General features: G+C 43.5%; 1 protein-coding gene across 7 annotated transcripts in view; it reads right to left on the bottom strand.

Annotated features, from left to right (window-relative positions):
• CDC27 (cell division cycle 27) overlaps positions 1 to 20,767 on the bottom strand; it is a 30,239-nt gene extending 9,472 nt beyond the window's left edge. The window contains exons 1-13 of one of the 7 annotated variants that reach the window (XR_011735544.1): positions 20,490 to 20,767; positions 13,827 to 13,902; positions 13,147 to 13,294; positions 10,685 to 10,810; positions 9,587 to 9,684; positions 8,915 to 9,069; positions 8,589 to 8,803; positions 7,816 to 7,930; positions 6,057 to 6,190; positions 4,059 to 4,158; positions 3,205 to 3,412; positions 2,208 to 2,380; positions 851 to 1,003 (exon numbers count right to left, since the gene is read on the bottom strand). Coding sequence is in view for 6 of the 7 variants with exons in the window: in XM_065855906.2 (XP_065711978.1) it covers positions 851 to 1,003; positions 2,208 to 2,380; positions 3,205 to 3,412; positions 4,059 to 4,158; positions 6,057 to 6,190; positions 7,816 to 7,930; positions 8,589 to 8,803; positions 8,915 to 9,069; positions 9,587 to 9,684; positions 10,685 to 10,810; positions 13,147 to 13,294; positions 13,827 to 13,902; positions 20,490 to 20,516 (1,728 nt within the window). In the remaining variant the exon portion in view is untranslated. Of the gene's footprint in view, positions 1 to 850; positions 1,004 to 2,207; positions 2,381 to 3,204; positions 3,413 to 4,058; positions 4,159 to 6,056; positions 6,191 to 7,815; positions 7,931 to 8,588; positions 8,804 to 8,914; positions 9,070 to 9,586; positions 9,685 to 10,684; positions 10,883 to 13,146; positions 13,295 to 13,826; positions 13,903 to 20,489 lie in introns of those variants that run through there. The other 6 variants (XM_065855907.2, XM_065855906.2, XM_065855909.2 and 3 more) reach the window with 6 other exon arrangements.
• Between the last annotated feature and the right edge of the window lie 628 nt (positions 20,768 to 21,395).

Genomic DNA, 21,395 nt, shown 5'->3' with positions numbered 1-21,395 from the left:
GCAGCAACCTCTGCTTTCCTTCCTGCTCAGCAGTGAGCATTGAGATTGTAAAGCATCACAGCCCAGAGTCCCTCGCTTTCCCAATTTTTTAGCATCACTGCCAAATCACAAAACTGTTCTTCACTCCTTGTATTAGAATCTGAACCCTCTTCTCTCCAGGTTGTATTACTATGATTAAAAACTGCTTCATGGGTTTCAATTTTTCTCCTGTTAGACAAGCTAGCAAGACAACACAAACAGGATTCTCTCCTCCATATAAAAAAAAAGTTATTTCTATACAAGCTACAGTTCTCAGTTCTGTTAACACATACATAAATGCATACATTTACTACTTTTATTGTGGCACCCATTAAAAGATGTCTGGCTTTTTGCATATCATGACTTCATATTACCATACACTCTGAAGTTTAATGGACTTTGGCATAAAAATGTGCAACATGCCTGAAAATAAGTTCTAGAACAAAAACGTTTTAAGTGCCAGTGAAGTAACTACAGCAATTAAAAGGCGATACATGGAAAAATAGTACTCAACTTCGCATGCTGGCAGCAGCAGGAGTGACTGACTAACCCATGATCTTCCTGAACAAATGGCACCACTGCAAACTTAAATAAGTGTTAACAGACAAAAGGTTTCAACCTCTTCTGTGTAAGCTGATGTTCTAACTCTAAGAAGCCACTTCAGGCATCATCAGTTCAACAGACACTCCTGCCACCTCACTCTCTAGTTTTGCCATGCAGTTCTCACAGGGAATACACTCAAACTAGACTAGAGCTCAGAGCTTTGTTCCAAATCATTGTTTTTGCTACACGCAGTTGCCCTCTTCTCATTCAACACCACAGCATTTTATACCTCTGGTGAGTTTTTATCCATGTCTGTCAAATCCTTTGAAAGAACCGAAAGAGCAACATCTTTCTGCAGATGCCACAGCGTAGTCGAATAGATCTCCATGCCTTCTACTCTGTAGTTTTCAATCCTCCTTACTTCTGAAAATATTCTCTCAGCCTAAGAACAGAAATTAAAACAAAATTCCACCCATCAAAGCAGAGCAGACAGGTCAAGATTACAAGCCTCCTATGTCCAGACTGAGCATTCTCTTTGCTTTGTAAATACCATGCAGAGCTACAAGTCCTGTAAGTTCCCTTTCAAGCCAAGGAAGCAACCATACTCCAGTACAGTTATAGCAAGCAGAAAGGCAGCCAGCCCTCCCTGTGCTGGCCCAGAGCACAGCACTGCTCCTACCACAGCGCACGAGGCAAAAACAACCGTGCAAAACCAGGAAGAGAGCGGCACACTTCTGTGGGCCAGTTAGGATTATTAGCCATTCTAACAGATGACAGGTATCACATTCACACCAAGTGGTACACCCCTCTGGACACTGTGCATAATAATTGCGAGGCAAAAGGCAACATGGCTATCGCTGCAGTAAACAAATACAGGGATGGGGGCATGCACAAGCATGGGACAACACACACACGCTCTGCTTTCATCGGAGACAGCTATGCCTCTTAACAGCTCACTGATGAAGTCTTTCTGATGTAGATATCTACATTTCATAAACTGAAGTTCCAGATTACAACACTCAAAGCAGCAACAAGAGAAGACTGGCTTTAGGAAGTCATTAAGGTCTGTAGCCTCAGTTCGCAAAATAAACTATTAAGAAGCACAATGTACTCCATCTCTAATCAGACTGTGTGTACAATTTAAAAAACACTTCTGAATCCCACTGCATGTCTTCTGCACACAATCTGTCAAAAAGTGTTCTAGAAAACTTCTGAGGAAACGGGCACATCAGCTATCAGGACAACAGTGACAAGGAGAGTTAAACTGTTGGGTTATCCTTAACCACTCACTTCTGTTTCTGAAGCAGTTGGACATCACCTTAGCTGTGCCAATGCTGTCATTTCCGAGGCTGCAAAGGAAACTAGGTCATCGATGTGAACCACACCAACCAAAAAGGGTGAGAACTATTTCAGTGACCTAATTTACAACGTTGCAGTACAAACAACTGCATCAGCACAGCTGTGATTGAAGACAGGGAGACCCCAGTGGCCGGATGCACAAGGAAATAACATTAAAAGCCATCAAAAGTGTAACTCAGCCTCTTCGGGAAAGCTCAGTGACTACTAATGCAGATTCAAGATCTAAATCCATTCCAGCTATGCAAAACAAAAGTGAAAAGAGTAAGAACCCACCACACAGTTCCTACCTGCATATATTCTGCAAGTTCAAAGTAAGCTCTCCCAATCTGGCACAGCACCCAGCCAGTGTTGTAGTGGTGGGACGGTAAATGGCTTAAAATATTTATCGCTTCTTTGCAGTTGTACGAACACAAGGCTAAATAACCTTTCCCCATGTCACGGAGAAGGCTCATCAAACCTTCTAGGAGAAAAATACAATAAATAAAAGTGGAAAAAAAGATAGCTGAGACTTATTTACTTGAAACTGCTAATCCCATCACCTCTTCATTATGGCAGGTACTACTCCCAATTTGCTTATGAAAAACTTTAGGGAGTTTTCAAACACAGGTTTATGCACTCTGAACTTAGGCATAATATTCTAAACATCAACCTTTGTAATCGAAGTCAGATGGTAATGACTTCTTTAGCCAGCAAAAGAGCACTCAGGAACAGAGAAACTCTCAAGTTTGGGGCAACTGGAGTTCTGCATTTGCAGCAGCTATTCAGACATTTTGTTAGGTTTGAACACAATTTCCACATGTCTAGTATCCATGGATACATCCTCTTGCTGCCTGGAAACATTGTCAAGCCAAAAAAGAGGAATTCAGCAGTTTGTCTAGGGTTTTCTGACAGTCTGAATAAAGACTTGTTTTTAAACAAATGGGAAACATGAAGAAAGAACAGACTACATAAACCCAATTTTAGGGGAAGATGACTGGGTTACTCATAGCTCCTTTGAATCTGTTTCCAAGGATCTTGCCTGAAAATATTTTAATCGTTATTAAGGACCAGAGCCTACGAGATATATCTGCTTACAACTAGCCACTTTTTACTACTTCTTCACATGTTCTGTGTAAGTTAACTAGAAGACAGTGAATTCAATGTCTTTATACAGAGGTGACAGCTGCAGGTTAACTGAAACAAGAAAGCAACAAAACACTGGAGCGAAACATTTTCCACGCAACCTTAAAATGTATATATATAAACAGCTTTACTCCACTACAGTCCAAGAGCGTCCAAACAGACCTGCTGCAGCCTTCTGTAGAGTAAAAGCCTGGATCTGTGGTGTAACCGCAGAAATTTTCCCTTCTGAAATGATGGAAGAGTCCAGTTTGGTAATTTCCAAACTGTCATTCAAGTTTGGTTGAGTTATTCCTCCCTTATTTGTTTTACTTTTTGTTTTTCTGTTTGGAATCTTAGGTGGGAACTTCATTTTTAATTTTTTGCTATTTTCCTGCAATTAAGAAGAATAAGAGTTTCATATAAAAGTGTTTTAAATTCAGGTAACTTAACATGAAAGTAAATGGTATAAAATGGTATGTATGCTTCCTTGCAGCCTTAACAATGATGCCCAGCTGTTTGGCTTTTACACGCTCAGGAACATAACTGAATATGTTTAGTAGTTAATTTTTAAACACAAGTAATTCATATCACCTAACTACAGTCCATAAGTATTTGAGCTTCGGTGTTCTGCTCCATTGTTTGAAGAGCAGAAAACTGATACAAAAATAACTTTGTTTTGGGGAGAAAAAAAAGAAAAAAAAAGTATTTGCTCAAAATGAATTCTCCAATAAACACATCTGAGCAACACCACCTCCCTATCAAATGGGCTGACAGCTAGCAGCACCACCGCATTTGTCTACCCTGCACGTATCTCTGGTTTTGTCCATGATACTCTTCTTCCTGTTATTTTAATTGGGTACTTGAGCGCTTAAAAAATAACATGGCATCATAACTTGTTTGTACATTCGTATGTTCTGCCCCTTACAGGATCTTCTCCTTCACTGCTAGAATTGATAAACATACGGGGAAGTTACTATTCAGTATAGTGGCATGAGGTAAGAAACCCATAAGTTTCCAAAATGCATTAAGTTTGTTACCTTTGTTGTAGAGCTATCGGTAGTAAACAGGCGAGAGCTTCTTCGAGGCAGTGCATTTGGTGGGGCAGCAATTGTTGGGCTCAGTACCTGAGGTGTTGTACTGAAAGCAAATGGCACATTAAAAAAAAAAAAAAAAAAAAAAAAAAAATCACACAATCCCAGAATGTCAGGGATTGGAAGGGCCCTGGAAAGCTCATCCAGTGCAATCCCCCTGGAGCAGGAACACCCAGCTGACGTTCCACAGGAAGGTGTCCAGGCGGGTTTGAATGTCTGCAGAGAAGGAGACTCCACAACCTCCCTGGGCAGCCTGCGCCAGGCTCTGCCACCCTTACCATCAAGAAGTTTCTTCTCAAATTTAAGTGCAACCTCCTGTGTTCCAGTTTGCACCCACTGCCCCTTGTCCTGTCACTGGTTGTCACCCAAAAGAGCCTGGCTCCATCCTCCTGACACTCCCCCTTTAGATATCTGTAAACATGAATGAGTCCCCCCTCAGTCTCCTCTTGTTCAGCTCCAGAGCCCCAGCTCCCTCAGCCTTTCCTCACACGGGAGATGCTCCACTCCCTTCAGCATCTTGGTGGCTGCGCTGGACTCTCTCCAGCAGTTCCCTGTCCTTCTGGAACTGAGGGGCCACAACTGGACACAATATTCCAGCTGTGGTCTCCCCAGGGCAGAGCAGAGGGGCAGGAGAACCTCTCTGACCTACTGACCACCCCCTTCTAACCCACCCCAGGTACCGTTGGCTTCCTGGCCACAAGGGCCCAGTGCTGGCTCATGGTCACCCTGCTGTCCCCAGGACCCCCAGGTCCCTTTCCCCTACAATGTTCTCTAATAGGCCATTCCCCAACTTACACTGGAACCTGGGGTTGTTCCTGCCCAGATTCAAGACTCTACACTTGCCCTTGTTCTATTTCATTACATTTTTCCCACCCAACTCTCCAGCCTGTCCAGGTCTCACTGGGTGGCAGCACAGCTTCCAGTGTCAGCCACTCCTCCCAGCTTGGTGTCACCAGCAAACTTGCTGACAGTCACTCTATTCCCTCATCCAAATCATTGATGAATATATTGAATAGTACAGGCCCCAGCACTGACCCCTGAGGCACTGCACTGGATCCAGGCCTCAACTGGACTCTGCCCATTGACCACGACTCTCTGGCTTCTTCCCTTCAGCCAGTTCGCAGTCACCTCACTCCCCGCTCATCCAGACCACACTCCTCAGTTCAGCTGTGAGGATGCTGTGCAGACTGTGTCCAATGCCTCACTCAAGTCAAGGGAGATCACGTCCACCGCTCTGCCATCATCCATACATCTCGTCGTGTCCTCATAAAAGTCAATGAGGTTGGTCAAGCATGACTTTCCCTTGGTGAAGCCAAGCTGACTGCCCCTAATGACCCTCTTCTCCCTGATCTGCCTTGAGATGGCACCAAGGAGAAGCCGTTCCATCAGTTTCCCAGAGGTGGAGGTGATGCTGACCGGTCTGGAGTTCCCCAGGTCCTCCTTCCTGCCCTTTGGGAAGACTGCAGTGACATTTGCTTTCCTCCAGCCCTCAGGCACCTCTCCCATTTCCCAAGACTTGGCAAAGATGATGATTAAATATGATTAAAGTCCTTTGCTCCATTTTTAACAAAAACAGCTTTTATCTGTGTTTTAAACAAATTGCTCAAGTTCTACAGCACAGACATTTCCCCCCAACAACAACAAATAAATCTAACTGTTGCATGTGAAGAACACAGGCAGAATTTCTTTCCAGCTACTTTCTCATTTATCGATGAAACGGTCTAACGGCAAAGGAAATTTAAAACAGACAGACCGACAACCACGTACAAGCTTCCTAGTTATACGTTAGAGTTATTTTGCCTAACAGTAGCACCCCAACTTTTTCATCATGCAATGAGGAATTCTGCAGGAACATTCGCACAAGTTGGGCAAATGAAGTGCCAAGTTCCTTCAAGAAAGGAGATGCAAAAGGTAATAATACCAAGATGATTACTTTTTCCCTACCTTGTCTGCGGGCCAGAGCTCTGTGTTTGCGCAACAAGAACTGGAGTGACTTCCCGGCTGTTCCCGCTCTGTGAGAAGACAGATTTTGTTCCAACTTGGCTCATCCTGCCGACAGTCTGCATAACACAGAGTTTCTACAGGTTTGTTATTACGTCACTAAGAAGACTCAATCTCTGCTGTATCAAACCAAACCCCTTCTGCCTATCAAACACTGCACAAAGGAGGATAAATTTGTGTTCTTTCAATATAGGGTGAGGGTTCCACCCCAAAGAGGACCCATCAAAAGGATTTTTCATTCTACCTGTTAAAATGCCAATAACACTGAGTTTACCAACTTTCTGAACATTATTTTAAAGACATAAAATCTCCATCTAGTGGCAAGAAACTATAGATTAGGATATTTGTGCAGGAATAAAGGGAATTGCAAGATGATGTATTTAAAGTTCCTTCTCCACAAAGCTGTACAAGAAAATAACCAGGGAATGAAAAAAATTCTTGAATTATTATACGACAATCACATCCAGAAGACATTCACCATTAATACCGCTTTATTGAGGTACTCACTGTACAACACCCGAGCCTGCCATGCCCCGGTTTAGCATACCCGTTCATAGCATAAATCGGTATTTCACAAGTTAAATAATTACTGCAGAAGCCTTGGGAGCAGACACAGAAATAAACTGCTTCTTCAAAGAAGGACCTGCATTGTGCAGCATAGAATGTTAACATATAGAGACCTACAGTCAAATTAATACCAAGCAGCGAGTTATCACTTGTCACTTGAGTTGAGCACATTTTTTGGTAGCTTTTATTTGCCACAGATTACAAACATGTGATCTGACTTAGCACCAAAACGTTGTCTTACACCTTCACACATCTCCAGATGTGGTAACTTGACTGTGAATCTGAGACCCAACAAACAAGTTCAGATGGAAATTCATTGCCTGATGTGTACACTTCTGTAAAAGATTCAGAACAGGTCCTGCCCTCCCTGCCTTTTAAAGAAAGCTTAAGCTCTGTCTTTCTGCCCACTCCACGGACACGAACATTCAACTCTGTGATGGCTGTTTAGACAAGACATTCCTGAAGACACCAGAAATTGGCAAGTGGGACCACTCATAGCACAAGTAGCACCAGTTTATGCATTATTTGATTTCTACCATCCTGTCCTTGCCTTCTCAGTTTCTTTGGCATCAGAGGACAGTTCAGGCACCCAGCAAGCATGCTGGCCCACTCAGACAGGAAGCCTTTGGATCCATCCTGATGTTTCACTCATTTATGTAAGTGTTTCCTAGGAAACTCCCTCTGTTAAGCCACACGCATTCTAGCCGCAGCTGTATTAAATCTTTTCTGAGTTGGTAATTTGAAGAGCAGAAGTGAAGCTGGCCAAGTAATTACTTGCACTGGACACAGCATGCATCAGAAGCCCAAGCTGTCTATTAAAATGTATTAAATAGTTGTCTTTAGGTAGTAGCACAGACGCATCTGGGCAGAAAGCACATGCAAGGATTAGCAAAATTCACACTGTTTATTCTCATTTAATAAACCATTTCCACAACTAAAGGAGACTGAAATCAATTCCACGCTCAAGCTGTTATTCAAAACAAATTCTGTAAACAGAAGGTAAGTCAGGTTCTCCTCACCGTCAGCCCAATTCAGTTCACGTGCACTGTTTTTTTATCTGTATTGTGGATTCTTTAAGAGTACAGGGCAACATCAAATTCTTGGAACAGCAATCACATTCTAGAATGCAAGATACCTTCTTTGGAGGTGCTCCTGTGGATGGCACATCAATTACAGAGGAAGAGTTTGTGTAGTTTTGTAAATACGATCCATCTCCAGGGCTTGGGGCTTCTAGTGGCAAAATTCCAAAGCTGAGAACAAAATAAAGAGGAAGGGTCAAAGCCCGAGTGTTAAATCAATGACAAGAGTCTGCGCTCAAGACAGAGACCCAGCTGATCAACTGAAATCAACGAAGTAGTTCCAAAATAGCCTTAACTCTCTAATATCTTTCTAGCCTTGTCTATAAAAGATATTTTATTAGAAAATATTCCTGAAATCGAAAAGTACAGAATTTTCTTTGCCTGCATAATAACTAACAGACACAGACCATGCAAATATTAATGGCTTGTAACATAAGGCTATTTAAATAAGATGCCATACAGGACAGAGCATATATATGCATGCTCTTTAAAACAGTGTGATTCTTCAAAGAATGCTCTTAAGAGTTTATTTCAGAGCAGAAACATATACCTTTAATGGGTCTTCCAGTGTGAACACTGCAGTAAGCAATATACTGAATCAAGAGTTCCTCTCTTCTAATAAAAAATACCAACTGCATTTTTTAAAAAACAGAAGAAATTAACACTAGAGCAGTTACTGAAGTTGTTCAGCTTTTGCAGCATTATTTATAACCCTCCCCCACACACGCGCTGGAGTCTGCTGTACAGCGCCAGACATCTCCCCTGTTTCAAACGACAAACGTTGTCACCAGCACAGCTCCAGCAGCAACCGTCTGTCTCCAGAACTCACCTTGGAGTCAGCGGGCTCAAAGCCGCAGGCCCCCCCAGTAAACTCCGCCCAGTTTTTGGTTTGTTTTGAGCCTGTTTAGACAAAATGGCAGTGCCTGACCCAAGAGGGACAGCGTCAGGTGATATTACAGCTGAGTCAATGTAAGACATAGAAGAATCCGTGTTCAAAGAGGAATATTTTGAATTGGAGGACTCAAGGTTGATTCTGTTCAACTCCTAAAAAATGGAAGGCAGCTGTTAGATATCTGCACAGTGTAGTTTCTAACTAGCATTTTTCAGTTAAGCTGGAAAGACTCATTTAAACATAAATATTTTAGCAAAACTCACAATTGTGTCTTGTGGCGTTTCCATAAGGACAGTGTCAGGCTGCCTATGGGAGATGTTGTGATTAGGTACCAATGTCGGGCAAGTGTTAGGCAGACAGCTGCTAAAATTCTGTAACGACGTTAATTTAAATGTTTGGTCAGGATCTGGTTTTTCACCTGTAAGATTGAAAGGAGATTTAAACAGAGTTATTCCCAAGTCTATACGCTGAATATTCAGGCTGAAAAAAGGAGGACAGGGGACAAAATCCTTTAAAAGAGGTGCATTCTCATTTTAATGTTTTAAAACGCCTTACAGCAAATCAGAAGCGTTCTTCCACTACAAAACCCTGGACGATCAGTTTTATCAAAAAAAGAGTGGCTTTTAAGTAATTCTCAGAAGCACAGTTTCTCAGATTCTACTATGCGCAGGCTGGAAAATGTGGTATTGTGAAATCAAAGTGTGCAAACGGTGAACATAGCAGAGGACAAGATAAAAGCTCTAAACACCAGTCCAGTATTTTAAATGCATTATTTCTCAGAAAACCACTCCAAAGAATTTCACTGGCATCTTCCTTACTTGTTTGGGACAAGGAGTAAAATAAACCTTGCCACACAGTGATGGCAAATCAGAAAACTTGACATAACCAGAAACACAGAAAACATCCTCGCCAGTGAAACCGTTCCGCAGACTTACCTATTTCACATAGTGATTCAAAAGGGGACCAGAGGAAAGGATTTAAACTAAGGCTCTTTTGGTAACATTCTGATCCTTTGGCAAGCCGGTCTGTCTTGCTGCGAAAAGAATGCAACAGTTTAGAGGGAAACTGAAGAACAGCACTTGTGTTCAAGATAACTTTCCAGGAGAGGAGCTGAACAACAACACCACGTTGAGAGTCACAGCAACATTGCTAATTTTTTAAGCCACAGAGTCATACTGAGCTCTTTTGAAGTGATTTGACATATTTAGACACAGACGAAAGTTACTTAGACACAGCCATCAAAGAAAGTTCCATAAGTACTAGTATAGCTTGAGAATTTTTGTTTCAGGAAAATGCTGTTCACTGCAACAGCTTTTTTTTGGTTTTTTGCAAACAGCAACTAGATTGCTAGCCTTCCATCGCTTTTAAGTATCTACAAATAACATATTTGTACACAAATTAAAGGCTAAACTGAACATGTTAGTACCTGGCTACAAAGATAAGCTGCTTCTGACTTTTTTTTTTTCTTCGGGAACAGGTATATTAGGGAATAATGCAAGAACCCCACTATTCCTATTTAATCTGTTCACGCTTACTGACATCTTTCTTGTTTCTTGGCAAAAGCAAAACACTTCAATTAGGAAAGCTATTCTGACTGTTCCAACTCAGAACTTTCATTTGAAGGTTATAGCAACACATCAGTAAAAGAGATACTGAAAAATCCAGATGGCAACACTGAGAAACAGGCCTTGAGAGCTTCTCTTAGGGAAGAATACAGAAGAAATCCAACAATATTAAAAAAAATAAAAACCAAAACAAACCCAACTCTCAGATTACATGCTTAACAACCTAGAAAAGAGGAATTTGTATTTTCAATCAGTCAGAAGCTCTGCCTGAAAGACAAGCCATTTTTGCATTCAGAAGTTAGATGGCTTCCACAACTATCTACTTGTGTCTATCATACTCCAAACTGTGCAGGCCACATCACTCCGAGACAGGTGTACCCTGTGGCAACTAAAACTTGGACTAAAATTGAGCTTGGCCAAATAAAAAAACCCAAGCTTTATTAGACAAAATTAAAAAAGCAACTTTACCAGTAGACATGTCCCAGCAAGGAGAGTGTAAAGCATGCAGAGTCACCAAACTCCATAACAATGTCATCATGGCCCTTCTGTTTATTCAACACTCCACCAGATAAGATCTGCTCTCCTTCTGCAAGCCTTTTTAAAAAACAAGAGGTTTAAAGGGGGTTACAAGGCTCACAGCATTGGCAGTCCAGTGTTTTCACCCTGCTGCAAACAAAAACAGAAATCCACTGTCAGCATTCACAAGTTTCAAACCACATACAAACTAGCTCCTGCAAATGAATTTTAAATAAAAGATGGATTCCTCTAGCAACACAGAGCTATGCACAACTCTGAATACAAACAACTCCACCGGCAGGGAAGAAAAACCAAACACAAACCCCAGCACCACTCCAAAACCACAGACACATAATACAACATAACTCTTCCAGAGGTCCCTAATCTTAGGTAGAATACTAAATCAAGGACAAGAAAGTCTTCTAGATGGTTCACTTTTTGAAGGTACTTCACCTGGTAACCAGCTAAGACAGTGCTTAGTTTGGCTTTGTTTCCCAACTAAGAAACGCAGTCCAGAAGGCTCCACACATTCGGATGAGATCAAATACTGGGATATGTTACAGGCTTTGGATTCTAATGCCTTCCTTTCTGGCAAGACAGGCTCAAAAGGAGTTTGCATCTACTACACCTGCAGTGAGCAGTACCAGTCAGCAGAATGGGTCACTCACTATTAGGCTTTAAAATGACTTTAAACAACTTCAGGGGATGGGAGGCATTCTTCTGACTGACACTTCCATAAACACACAGAACCCAGAATGTCAGGGGCTGGAAGGGACCTGCAAAGCTCATCCAGTGCAATCCCCCCGGAGCAGGAACACCCAGCTGAGGTTACACAGGAAGGTGTCCAGGTGGGTTTGAATGTCTGCGGGTTTGAATGTCTGCAGAGAAGGAGACTCCACAACCCCCTCCACAACTCCACCCTTCGCATCACAAAGTTCTCGTCAAGGCACTGGCGGAACCTCCTGGACTGTGGCTGGCCAGGCGAGTCGTCCTTCCAGCAAACAAATCATCTCTTCTTGCCACCACACAAAAATCATACTTGTAGAAAGATGCTTCTATTAGCATAGACCATTCCCACAAAAAAACCCAAGGTACATCTATATTAATGAGCTCATACAACTGTAATAGAAATCACACCTAACTGAAATCAGTTCAGAAGTCGATGTGTTAGATGCACATACCAGACTTTGAAAAAGCAAGGGAGGGAACAATTAGCTTCAAATTTATTCCACTGGGACCTTTCCAAGTAGATTATTAACACAACTTCCCTTTCAACAGAAGATGCAAAGAAACCTGTATCCTAATAGGCCTTAAAGTGTTAAACAAGTGTCAGAAGAGACAAGTCAAGACATCCTCACTACACTGAATGTGTCAAAGGACCCAACTACTAAAGAAAACAACAAAGACAAGGAGCTTCCCCTGCTGCCTCTGGAGAGGCTTGCATTTTGGTTACATGTGGGTAGGATCACAAATCATGCAAAATAATCTCATAATGCTGTGTGAAACTCTACATATTGCATTACCCAGTCTAAAGAAATTAAACTTTTCGGTCAATGAAAGAGGGCTACTCAAAAAAAAAAAAAAAAAGCCACAACACGTAACCAGAAAATGTTCCGTAGAGAGCCATTTAGACTTCTGTAAAAACCCCCCACAGTATTTAAAGTTTTTTAAACTAAGGCTCTTCACCTTCCTGAGTGCTTCATCCTCCCCATTCCGCACCTCAGTCAGACATCGTTTCCTACATTTGAGCTGCAACAGCCTGAAAGGTCTACATATTAACAGAAGTGAAATACTCTCACTAACAAACTCTCAGGGCATTAGGGTCTGCCGCTTGAGCATTTTCATTTTATACTCTTGCCGTTAAGACTCCAGAAAACCAGGAAGATACCTTGACACCGACCGCTATGTCCCTGTCAAAGTTAACATTTATGTTGAACACAGCATTCTCTGGCGTGGACTCAAGCTGGGCTTGTTGTGGGTTTTTAAAACCGGATATCTGTCTGCCACCCATTGCCGGTAACTGGGTAAGAGGAGCAAGCTTACTGTTTGAGAGACATGGCGCATCCATTCAATTCATCATGGAAACAATGAAATAAGCAAAGAATCAGGGAAACACAAAAGCAAAACAAACACTTCCCAGAGAGGTCTCCTTGAGTCATCTCAGCAAGCAATGTTTTCTCCTCCTACACTGCTTGACAACTCCTTGGTAAGTTATTCAATACCTTTTAGAGGCTTCTGCAACATGGACTAATGTTTGTTATGTCTGTATCTGCAAGCAAAATGAATTGAACTTACAATCTTCAGAGACGAAGGACCAATGAAATACTAGTTTATGCAGTATGACATATTTCAAATATAAATCTAAACAAAAAGATCATTTCTAATCCTGGACAGCACATAAAGGATTTACGTACTTGCTGAGGTCAACGCAACATTTTGCGAGCAGGTATTTACACTGTGGGGTAGTACAGCTGTGTCCCTTGAGGAGCCTGTATGCTTTGTAGGCCTTTCCTGAGCGGTAGTAACACGTTGCCAGTAAGAACAGTGCTTCTTCTGAATGCACTATTAAAAAATAATAATACAATAGATCAGTTGATTGTTTAGCTTTTTGATAGAAGGAATTCAACTGGAGACATCTGTTCCATACGTTCCGATTCTTCTGACTCTCACTGTCTCAGCTTCACTACGCTTTTCTTTTCTCAAACCAATTAACATATCTGAACAGCACTATGATCAAAGACAGCTTTCAATACCAAGACTATTTGTAGAATTTGTTTGCTGCATCTGTCCTCAAGTGCGCTCAGAAGACACACAATGCTCAAGGCTGTTAAAAACACCACCCTCCCATTTGACCCCATACAACAGATCACTGCAAACACGACACTGAGTTTAAGGAGATTTTACTGTAAGATAACATGGCTGCTGTTACACAATTTGATTTTTCAATCTAAGTGCAATGCATTCTTCTGCTTTCCCCAAGCAGAAATTTAAGTTTCATTATCACAACAGGAATAAAACAAAGCAGGATCGGAGGCTCAAAAATCCTAAATCTAAATTGAAAAAAGTATCAACTTCATATTTGCAAAGTACATACCTTCTGCATATAATCTTTCTGCAAGGAACACTGCATCACGGTAAGCATAGTGGTTAAGTGCTTGCCATATAGCAGCCTGCAAGACAAAAAAATAACCTAAATTTAGAGAGAAACTTTCAAAAAAGCAAAACTCATTCGCTCTTACTGTCAAAAAGCAAAGCGAGTTTTTTTTTTTTACTGGTGTCATAACAACAATGGAGAAGGATAAACATGCAGGCCAAGTTTTAGTTGTCTCAGCTACTAGTAAGGAGACTTCAAAAAATCTTAGCACTGAAGTCATGAACCAGTCTAAGAATACTGCTCACCGGTTACCGTACACAACCGCCTATAAACCTCAGCCAACGTGCACCGAAACAGCAGAGAGTACTTCCACTTGTTAATGAGTTTCAGCTTTGTGCATAACTGAGCATGAATTATTGCAAACTGCTACCAAACAATAACACATTAAGTAAAGACAAGAAAAAAGCCAGCCCCCAACTGCTTACTAGAGATTTCATTTTGCTCATAGCTGTGCCCAGGGAGGTTGAAAAACGCTAGAGTGCTTAACTTTTGTAACGGTATTATGCATAAACTCATTTAAACTATCTCATCTTGAGATGGGACAAACCAAAACCCAACAGAACTAGAAGTCACATTAGTATTTGACGCTGTCAATGTAAGACTGCTGTTGATTATGTTTTTTTGGTATACAGCATTTCCTTGAAGAGATATGAGTGTTCTCCTATGAACCAAGATGAACGTGACCCACAGCTTTTTGTTGCGGTGTTTTGTTTGGGTCTTTGCTCATCAGTCACTTTTTTACTGCCACTAATTAGGATTGCAAGGTATCACACAAGAATGAATGCAATGCAAACGAGATAGACAAACTGATATATATAGATATTTGAAGGCAACCTACTTCTCCATCTCGCTCATATACCCATACTTGGTCAAAACCAGCTCCCTGCTTCAGGGCACCATCTTCCTTTCTCACAAACAGCAAACTCAAGAGCTGCGTGCCAATATTTGTACATATATCAAAAGATTGCGCTAGTCCAGCGAAACACAAATGAAACGTGCACATAGGTGTACAAACTGTGCACACCATAATCCCTTGCGCTGCCACAAGCATTGGCTGAGCTACAAGCCAGAGCTGTCCAGCAAAAGCCACTTTACAAGAAACACTACTCTGCCAGTTTTCTTCAGATCAGAATAAAGACCTTCTATTGTCGGTAAGAGGGGTAGGATGGGAAAAACCCTTCCTGTTCAGATCCGTTCAGCCTGGTCTCCCGCCTGTGACAGCCGGCGGGGCGCGCTCAGGGATCTGTGTGCAGAGGGTCGCTGCCCAGGCCGCGGCTCCTTCCCATCCAGCAGCCATGCTCCAGAGCCAGAGCAGTTCTCCCACAAGCAGCAAAGTTTGCAGTAGTTTTGTTATTACTGATCCAAACAAGTTCTGAACTTATGAACTCAAGGTGCTGCAGTATAGTTTTTCTCCAAAAGGAATCTTCCAGAGCTACAAAAATAGCACCCTGTAATGGCACTATTTCCCAGTAGGAACGGCAAGTGCCAATTTAATCTGAAAAAAACAATTCAAACAGAGTTACACGTATGTCCTGGTTTTGTTAAAAACCAAGTTTCTCTTTTAGTGAATTTTGCCTGTTAGCTAAAGCTTCATATTAGCTGAATTTTCCTGGAGAACCAGATACATGTTTTGGTAAACATAGCAATGGAATGCGAAGTTATTGATAAGCACAGATGACATCTGGCAAGAGGAGCAACCAGAAACAGGTGACCAAGAAACTGACCAACGGAGTACAACATCCCATTCACGTGAATACTTCATATAAAAGTGGGCGATCATGAAGATCTCGTCCCTTCTTTTCCCTTCTGCTTATGGCCGACATTAGGAGAGGACCTTGCAAGTCGTCCCTGTGAACTGAGGCCCAGTGAGAGACTGAATCCAGCTCCGGTTGGCTGCAGAGTCCAGTCCAGGGCTTTGGGTGCTGGCTCCGCAGTTGCTGCAATTTTCAAGATTGGTTTTGTATATTTTCTATTATTTTCTCTATTCTTATTAGTAGCATTAGTAAAACAATTTAATTTTTCCAGCTCTCTCCTCTGTCCTCCTTTTCCTCCCGATCGCCTGTCCTGAGTGGGAAGGGGGAGAGGGAGGGGCAGACGGGGGGAAGGGGGAGGAGAGGAGGTTAACAATACATCTGCCAGGGCTTTTTTTATTGTCACCCCGCAGTCAAAAACCCTCGGAACGTACCATATGCTACTTCTTCAACACAAACTCGATAAACTCAGGGTGTGAAAAATGCACAAGTTCTCTTCACAGGAAGCCTGCGCAGTATTCATGATGAGTACACACCAGAGTTTCCAATTTCTATACAGAGTATTATACATAAAATCTCCACAGAAATACTATTTGCTTCTGTCAGTAAGTGCCAACAATACGCTGAAGGATTCAACAGGTACTTTTAAGTTTGTGTGCAAGTATTATATTATAACAAAGATAATTTGTTTTTCAAATACTTTATTATTGCTCTCTGGCTCTATTTCACACTTCAGAGTCTGCCTGAAGTGATTACTCCCTTCTACATTGAAAAGTTCCACGGTTGAACGTTGTTCTGTGCACCACAGACAGCATGGTACAAGAAGTACAAGGTACAAGGAGGGTGTTAAAATCTTTCAGACTATATCCACGTTAGGGCAACTTAAGGTCTCCTTTTTCTCTTGCTCTTGGAAGCAGCTCTTCCTTTACCAAGTAATAAATGGCATTCAGATTAACCTATCCAAGTTGTGCCATTCTCAGGTTAAAAGTACTGTCTTTACAGAGATGTTACTCAGCATGCTTACAAAACAAAGGTATGGTGGTGATGAAATCAATGTCATTTGACTTCTAAAACAGAAGCAAGTTGCCAGAAACAATCTTGACAGAGAGGCACACAAAAGATTTTTGGCTGTATCACAGCCACATTACAAAAGTTACACTACATATAAAATAATAACAAAACAAAACACGATGGTTGCTGAGCAGAGTTTCATTGAAAGCAAACAGCTGCTAGAAGCCCCGTCATGTAATAATTGCCATTCTGCAACGCAAAAGGTGCAAGTTGAACTCACGCCTTCAACAGACAGACGCTGAAAATGGAATCCTTGCACACACTGTCCTAAAAGAGCGAGAGGAGGAAATGAAAGTGGTAGGGAATCAGCCTTAGTAACAATTTCCTGCGAGAACAGATGTCTGAGCTACAACCGTGTGTCTCAAATTACCAAGAAGTATTTCTCATGCACCTTTTAGGAAGCACACCTTGGACAGGAACGTCAGTCTCTTTACAGAAAAGTAATTTAGTTTGTTCTGGTAGCAGCTCAATGTATCTACACAGCATTAGTGGCACACGACAACTGGTAAACCACAACACAAGAGCAACCTGAAGCAAAAACCTTTGGGGCATTTATCCAATATTTAATCCCAACATACTTCAGGGTCGGACAATGCAGTACAACGACAAATGCAACCCAAATGCAGTCTTAATTTCCTCCCTGTGGTAGTTTTCAAATTTTACATGGAACTTATCAACTGAGACCCAAAAAGCAGTCTCCTCACGGGCGTGTAAAGCGGTTGAGATACTGTGGTCGCAATGTCTGTTCTCAGAGCTACAAACATGGAGAGGAGGGAAGACTGAAGTGTTTCGAAGTTTTATTCAAACCTACTTGCAGGCGAGCTAAACCTCCAGGTTATTTTAAATACACATTAGTTTGCAAATGCAAAGTGATCAGGGAATTCCAAAACTGCCACACCAGCCACAGCTCTCCAGCAAAACATCCTTGGAGAGGAGAGTAAAACAATAACAGGAGATTCAGACAGGTCCATCTTCTACGCAGAAAATCCCGTGCGTTGTGCAAGTGTCACTTAATACCCAAGCCAAAGAGCTCTTAAAAGATGAGCGTTCTCTTCTGACAGCTGTATAGCCTTGGAAATTATTTTTCAAATCTTTATAGCCTATTGACATGCTAAGCAGTTTCTATCATGATATCAGACTTCTTCAGGGTGGGCAGAGGGAAGGAAAGTATTCTGAGACACACTGTGCTACATTTCCTAGGTATGCTAATTCTGCCCAATAAATAACCAGCAACTGGTATGGCAAGTTTTCAGCCTTGGAGTTCAAGTACCATTCGAGTGGGTCACAGCACATGATCACCTTGAACAGCTAAATTGCAAGGAAAGTGGTTTTTTTTGTTTCCAAGACGTTTTCCGGAAATATTTGGAATGCATCCAGTCAGTTTCTCGGGATACAAAGCTTTGTGTTTGAGCTGAAGAGCTTTAAATTGGCCACATCACGAAGGACAGTAGAGGCCTGTTTTCTACATAAGCTCTGGTACTTTTGTTCATCTTAAGGGATCAAAAAAGTTTATAAAATAACCACTGAACAGGATGCCTTTGGGGATATTAATTTCATATAATTAAAATCCAACATTTATAAGGCAATATACACACAGAGATTCCGTTATTTATCTGTCATGCTTTGCATACCATGACTGTAAAGATGACAAATTTTCCCTGGAACGTTAAGTCCTGTAGACACGTGAAAGGGGAAGGGAAAAATGTCTGCAATAGCAAAAACGAGAAGAAATGTCAACTTTTCCAACCATATCATTAAAAAAAAAAAAAAAAATCAGAAAACCAGGGGTAGATATGTGGACTCCATCTAAAACGGGCATTCAGAAATGCAACAGACCTCTTGCAGACATGTACTGCAAAATGGAGAACGGAGTCCATTCACTGGACATATTACACTACTGAGAAAATAAGCCTGAGCTGGTTGGGAAAACTCCTGCAGTACAGCAGTCCCATCTCCACACACTGCTGACAGCACAAAGATCCAGGCAGAACTCTAACCCCAGCCTCTTCTGGGATGGTGCACTGGTGACTTCCTTGACAGTAAAAGCAATGGTATGTCCAAGGCCACGACAAGGAAATCCTAAACTCACACATATTGCTGTAAGCAAGGAATAGGAGCAACGCAAACAGCAGCAGAATCACTGATTGAGGAATTATTTGTCACTTGAAAATAAACAGAATCTACACGGATTTATTCAGCATAGCAAAGCCCTATAAAAACATCCAACCTGATAAGAGATTGAGAATGGAGAACGACATTAAGGATGTCTTCACCTTTCTGAAACACAAAAATAAGCTTGCATACTTCTACCAGGGAACTCTCAGAATAGCAAATAATTTCCACTTGGTTAGTCTAATTAGCACAGTAGCGGAAACATACAATATTGTTTCCTGCCATTCACTTTGGAATGCATTCTTGCTTTCTCTTCTATTGTAATCCCATGTTTTCTTACAATACCCAACCAGTACAAAACACCAGTCCAGCTCCAAGGGTAACATCAATGGCATCTATACAACCACTGCAGAAGAGGGACTGGGTGGCTGAGCACGTTTCCAGCGCCACACTGACCCTTGCTCTCAGAGCAGATGAACAAAACAGTGGCAACGAGGACACAAACCTCTGGCCGGCAAGAGCACCATCACTGTCACCACCTGGGACAGACAGGGCCAAGGCAGCAGCGTGGTCTTCCACAGGAGAAGTCTTTCTTCCCCTCCCACCTTTTCATTAAAAGGAGGAGAGCCAAAAGCAAGAATTTTCACTGCATCCGTTACAGAACACAATCATCTACTAACAAGACACAGTGAGAGGGTCCTGGCATAACCAGAAAAACACAAACACCCGGTTGAAAAGCTAGTTAAAAAAAAAAAAAAAGATGAATAAGAAGACTGATTAGCAAAGATTTCAGACTCCTTGGACTAGTGGGCATACAGGAAAGGTAGAAAAAAGATGCAACTCTTAATTCCGTGAATCATGCCTTTTGGATCGGAAGCCGGAGAACAAGAGCAGGAAGCCCATCAGAGTAATTGCACTGAGACTAAAATATGGTAAAACCCCCAAATCTACATTATCTTCTTTCCTAGGTCTCCCATCAACCTGAAGGTACTGACTCCTTGGGACTTGTACAACATGTACAGAGTCAAGCACGTCACAAGCATTTAAAAACAAAATATCAGCAAATGCAGAAAGGTAAACGAGATGAAGAGGTAATCAACAGGTCCCCAGGGGATCTGGGCGGGTGAACCGAAAGGGCCTTTTCTGGAAGCCGACTCAGCGGCGGTGCTGCCGCAGACCGACCCCTCCTGCGGGGAGGCCGCTGCTCCCGGGCGGGGGCGCAACAGGGGCAGAAAGAGCGAGGGCAGCTCGTCCTAGGGGTGCCGGGGACGGGGAGGGCATGCACACGAGGGAGCGAGGAAGCCCAGCAACCCCACGGGCTCGCAGCCGGCAGGGCTGAGCCGGCAGGGCTGAGCCGGCAGGGCTGAGCCGGCAGGGCTGAGCCGGCAGGGCTGAGCCGGCAGGGCTGGCGGCGGAAAGCGGCCGCAACGCCCCGCGGGCCGGGCCTGCTCCCGCCAGCGGACTGGGCGCCCGGAGCCCGCAGCCCCCTCGGGACCTGCTCGAGTGGAGCGGCACCTCCCACCACGGCAGAGGGCCCGGCGACGGGGAGGCCTCCCCGGGAAGCGGCCGGCGCGGCGCGTCCGGCTTACCCCACCAGGCCGGGGCCGGGCCTTGGGGCCTGAGCACACAGCGAGCCCGAGCTCGAGCCCGTGCCGCGCAGGGTCGGTACCTGGACGGGTTCCTGCAGCACCGTCATCCTGCTCTCCCCGGCCTCTTCCTCGCCGAGCCCAGAGCGGGGCCCCGGCCCCGCCTCAATGCGTCTCTCGGCGGCCCGACCCGGCCTAGCCCCGGCACATTTAAACTCCCAGCGACCGTTACCGGGGCAGGCGGCGGGGAGCAAAGGAACGAGACTAGCCAAGAGCCGAAGCTACCCGAAGCTGGTGACGGAAATACCCGAACCCTCTGCCGGAAATACACGAAGCGTCAGGCGGAGAAAGCCGAACGCTGACGGACACCAGCTGGGAAACCCCCTCGGCAGCCAGGCGGAAGAGCCGCGGCCGACGGAGTTGCCCGAGCGATGGACGGAGGTACCCGAGCGGGGAGGAGCGGCCTGCAGAAAGTCACCCTAGAAAACAAAGTGTGAGCTCCCGTACCCCTTCCAGAAACAGCTCTGCCAAGAGGAAAACCAGAATACAGGGCTAAAGGCTGTCAGTTATTTGAAATCCTAGGCGCAAATTTCGAACCTTTGTCTCCCGATCTCGTGTCCCCACTTCCTCCTGTCTCCCCTCTACCCCCCACATTCCGCACTGCCCCCCAAAACCCCCTGCCTCCGGACCCCCAGGGCGCTGCCAGCATCCCCCAAACCGACCATTGTCTCCCACCCGCACTCTGTCCTCCGCGCACTTCTCTGCACCCCAGTCGCGCGGCAGTTGTTTTTACTTGGAATTTGCAGTCTAAAAATGTTTTAATTTCTATCCCTTTTCGGGGTTTCTCTGTTATTTAATTTTTCGCTGCTGTCAGAGAAAAACAGAATAGGCGGGGCGCAGATGGGGCGCGGAGAATGCAAATCAGAGGCGTGGCCACGCAAATAGCGCACCCGAGAGCAAACACGGGCCGCTGGGAGGGTCCCCGGGAG

This window comes from Patagioenas fasciata, chromosome 22, assembly GCF_037038585.1.
Source record: "Patagioenas fasciata isolate bPatFas1 chromosome 22, bPatFas1.hap1, whole genome shotgun sequence".
NCBI lineage: Eukaryota > Metazoa > Chordata > Aves > Columbiformes > Columbidae > Patagioenas > Patagioenas fasciata.
This window is presented reverse-complemented; position numbering and strand designations above follow the sequence as displayed.